Genomic DNA, 3,510 nt, shown 5'->3' on the forward strand with positions numbered 1-3,510 from the left:
ATGTCCCTGCCCCTGGGCAGGGGGTGTCTCCGCGCGCTGCCCCCACCCCGAGCGCCAACTCCACAGCTCCCATTGGCAGGAAACTGTGGCCAATGGAAGCTGCTGGGGCAGCATCTGTGGGCAGAGGGGTGCGGAGATCCCCTAGCCCCCCTGCCTAAAAGCCGCTGCCAGAGGTGGGGGTGTGCCGGTCGCTTTGGGAGCCGCACCATCCGAGGTAAGCGCCGCCCCCCTGCTCCCCTACTGCACCCCAACCCCCTGCCTCAGCCCAGGGGGGGAGGGGGAATGAAGCTGCGCACAGGGCCCCACTAACTCTAAATTTGTCACTGCACATTTTCTAATATTTTCCCCCATAATGGGTGCAAAATATCAAAGCATTCTTCCACAAGGAGGCCTGGTGGCTATGAAGGACCGGGTAGCTGTTTTCATAAAACTACAAATAAAGAGTCTATTATTGCACAAGGAATTTGATTAAAATCTTAGTTTTCATTCTGTAGCAAAATTGATGTAAAGACCAAAGTTCAAATGTATTCTACTTTCAATGCTGCTGGTGTCTCTCTGCACCCCTCTACTAATTCACCCCCTGCAGCCCTGATTAAAGAAAAGTTGCAGCTTCATCCAGGTGTGCGTGGAGTCGCAAGCGCACTCCATAGGAAGTATTCAGCCACTGGCTGCACTAGGGCCTGGTCTACACTAGGCGTTTATGTCGAAGTTAGCGCCGTTAAATCGAATTAACCCTGCACCCATCCACACTGCGATGCTATTTAGTTCGACATAGAGGTCTCTTTAATTCGACTTCTGTACTCCTCCCCGACGAGGGGAGTAGCGCTAAATTCGACATGGCCATGTCGAATTAGGCTAGGTGTGGATGGAAATCGACGCCAATAGCTCCGGGAGCTATCCCACAGTGCACCACTCTGTTGACGCTCTGGACAGCAGTGCGAGCTCGGATGCTCTGACCAGCCACACAGGAAAAGCCCCGGGAAAATTTGAATTTGAATTCCTTTTCCTGTCTGGCCAGTTTGAATCTCATTTCCTGTCTGGACATCGTGGCGAGCACAGCAGCACTGGCAACGATGCAGAGCTCTCCAGCAGTGATGGCCGTGCAGTCTGGGAATAGAAAGAGAGCCCCAGCATGGACTGATCGTGAAGTCTTGGATCTCATCGCTGTGTGGGGCGATGAGTCCGTGCTTTCCGAGCTGCGATCCAAAAGAAGGAATGCAAAGATCTACGAGAAGATCTCTAAAGACATGGCAGAGAGAGGATACAGCCGGGATGCAACGCAGTGCCGCGTGAAAATCAAGGAGCTGAGACAAGGCTACCAGAAGACCAAAGAGGCAAACGGACGCTCCGGATCCCATCCCCAGACATCCCGTTTCTACGAGGCACTGCATTCCATCCTCGGTGCTGCCGCCACCACTACCCCACCAGTGACCGTGGACTCTGAGGATGGGATACTGTCCACGGCCGGTTCCTCGGACATGTTAGGGGACGGGGAAGATGAGGAAGGAGATGAGGAGGGCGAGGCAGTCGGCAGCTCTCACAACGCTGATTTCCCCGACAGCCAGGATCTCTTCATCACCCTTACAGAGATCCCCTACGAAGCGTCCCCAGCCGTTACCCCGGACACAGAATCTGGTGAAGGATCAGCCAGTAAGTGTTGTAAACATCTAAACATTTATTTTTAACAAAACAGGAATATTAACAATTAAAAGAATGGGTTGTTCATGATTAGTGTGCCCTAGGCGCTTAACGGTTTAGTAATGGGCAGTGCAAGTTTTGAAAAGAAATCTAGCAATGTCCGGTTTTCAGTGATTGTCCTGCACAAGCCGCTCTACTGTTTATTCCCTGCTACTGCAGCTACAGTAAAATGCGGTCTATGTGTCCGGGGATAGAGCAGTAATCCTCCTGGGACATCTCGATGAAGCTCTCCTGGAGGTAACTTGAAAGCCGTTGCATGAGGTTCTTGGGGAGAGCGGCCTTATTGGGTCCTCCGAAGTACGACACGTTGCCGCGCCACGAGATTATCAAGTACTCGGGGATCATTGCTCTGCACAGCAGGGCGGCATACGGCCCTGGTCTTTGGAGGCTTTCCCGGAGCATTCTCTCTTTGTCGCTCTCGGAGATCCTCATCAGGGTGATGTCGGCCATGGTGACCTGCTTTTAATTAGGTAGGGGAATGTTAGTGTTGGGACTGCTTTCCCGTTCCTTTACAGAACTGTAACCGCTGGTTTGCAGCCACGCGGTGGAGGCGGGAGAGGGGCAGCCGAAAGGGATCGTTCCCGGGGACAGCCGCGAGGGGGTGGGACAGGGGCAGAGTTCCCGCTTGCCGGATTGCTGGCAGCAGGGACTGACATTGATTTAAATGTGAAATGAGGCCAGTGGTAATATAAAAGTTTTAAACTGCCACAAGTGTACGGCTTACCATGTCTGCCTGCAACAGAAATTCCGTTGTGCTGCCTCGCTTCTCAAATGTGCTGTTCAAGACCCCAGGCACTGAATGCGAAGGCCGAGAATTCGACCTTGTGCTGAGTGCGCATGTGAAAGGTGCTGTGCATGGTCTTGTTCACAGAGAAAGACTATGTTCTTTGTTCACAACTACATTTATCTTTCTGAGGAATTCACTCCCTTTTTCCCATTTCCACAGCCCCGTCTGCGACTGTCTCACAACCTAGCCTGGAATCACACTCCCAGAGGCTAGCGCGGATTAGGCGTAGGAAGAAGAGGACACGGGAGGACATGTTCTCTGAGCTTATGGCCTCTTCCCAAGCCCAGGCAGCACAGCAGACCCAGTGGCGGGAGAACTTGACCCGAATGCACCAAGCCAACATGGATCGGGAGGAGAGGTGGCGGCAGGAAGACCAGCAGGCGACTCAAACGCTGCTTGGACTACTGAGGGAGCAAACGGACACGCTCCGGCGCCTTGTGGATGTTCTGCAGGAACGGAGGCAGGAGGACAGAGCCCCGCTGCAGTCCATCTCTAACCGCCCTCCCCCGCCACCAAGTCCCATACCCACCTCACCCAAAGTGCAAAGAAGGAGAGGCGGCAGAGTCCCTGCTAAGTCTCACTCCACCCCTGCAGAGAGCTCTAGTAGCAGAAGGCTCTCATTTCCCAAAATTTGAAAAGTTCTTTCCTTCCCGCCTGGCACAAGCCCCCATCCAAGTTTCACCTCCCAATGCCATGTGTAGTTGATAATAAAAAATTCGTTTCTGTTAACTACTGTTTCAATCATGTTCTTTTGGAGGAGGAGGGGAAAGGGGGTTGGTAATTGGACAGGACAGTCTCCTTTGGCAGGGTACATAGTCGGGGGCAGGCACAGCAGCAGGGCACATACACAGTGCAGTGATGCAGTGACTAGTTGCCCCGGTTAGTCTGGGAGGTTGTTTTGATGTAATGTTGGGGGGGGGGGTGGGTTGCTCTGTGACTTTGTGGCGGGGGAGGGCAGTTACAGATCTTAAGCGCCGGTCCTTAGGCAGGATGACAGAGCCACACAGCATGGGATCTGTAACCGT

General features: G+C 53.2%; 1 protein-coding gene across 1 annotated transcript; it reads left to right on the top strand.

Annotated features, from left to right (window-relative positions):
• Positions 1 to 684: 684 nt before the first annotated feature.
• Positions 685 to 3,225, top strand: LOC135982388 (uncharacterized). Its single transcript, XM_065588879.1, has 2 exons — positions 685 to 1,650; positions 2,645 to 3,225. The coding sequence occupies exons 1-2, from the start codon at positions 1,074 to 1,076 to the stop codon at positions 3,118 to 3,120; spliced, it is 1,053 nt and encodes a 350-aa protein (XP_065444951.1). The 5' UTR covers positions 685 to 1,073; the 3' UTR covers positions 3,121 to 3,225.
• Positions 3,226 to 3,510: the final 285 nt, after the last annotated feature.

The sequence above is a fragment of the Chrysemys picta genome, chromosome 3 (genome assembly GCF_011386835.1).
Source record: "Chrysemys picta bellii isolate R12L10 chromosome 3, ASM1138683v2, whole genome shotgun sequence".
Lineage (NCBI taxonomy): Eukaryota > Metazoa > Chordata > Testudines > Emydidae > Chrysemys > Chrysemys picta.

Coding starts and splice junctions, on each gene's coding strand:
- LOC135982388 (XM_065588879.1), top strand. CDS start 1,074: ATGCAGAGCTCTCCAGCAGTGATGGCCGTGCAGTCTGGGAATAGAAAG. Junction 1,651..2,644: donor ATCTGGTGAAGGATCAGCCA/GTAAGTGTTGTA, acceptor CCATTTCCACAG/CCCCGTCTGCGACTGTCTCA.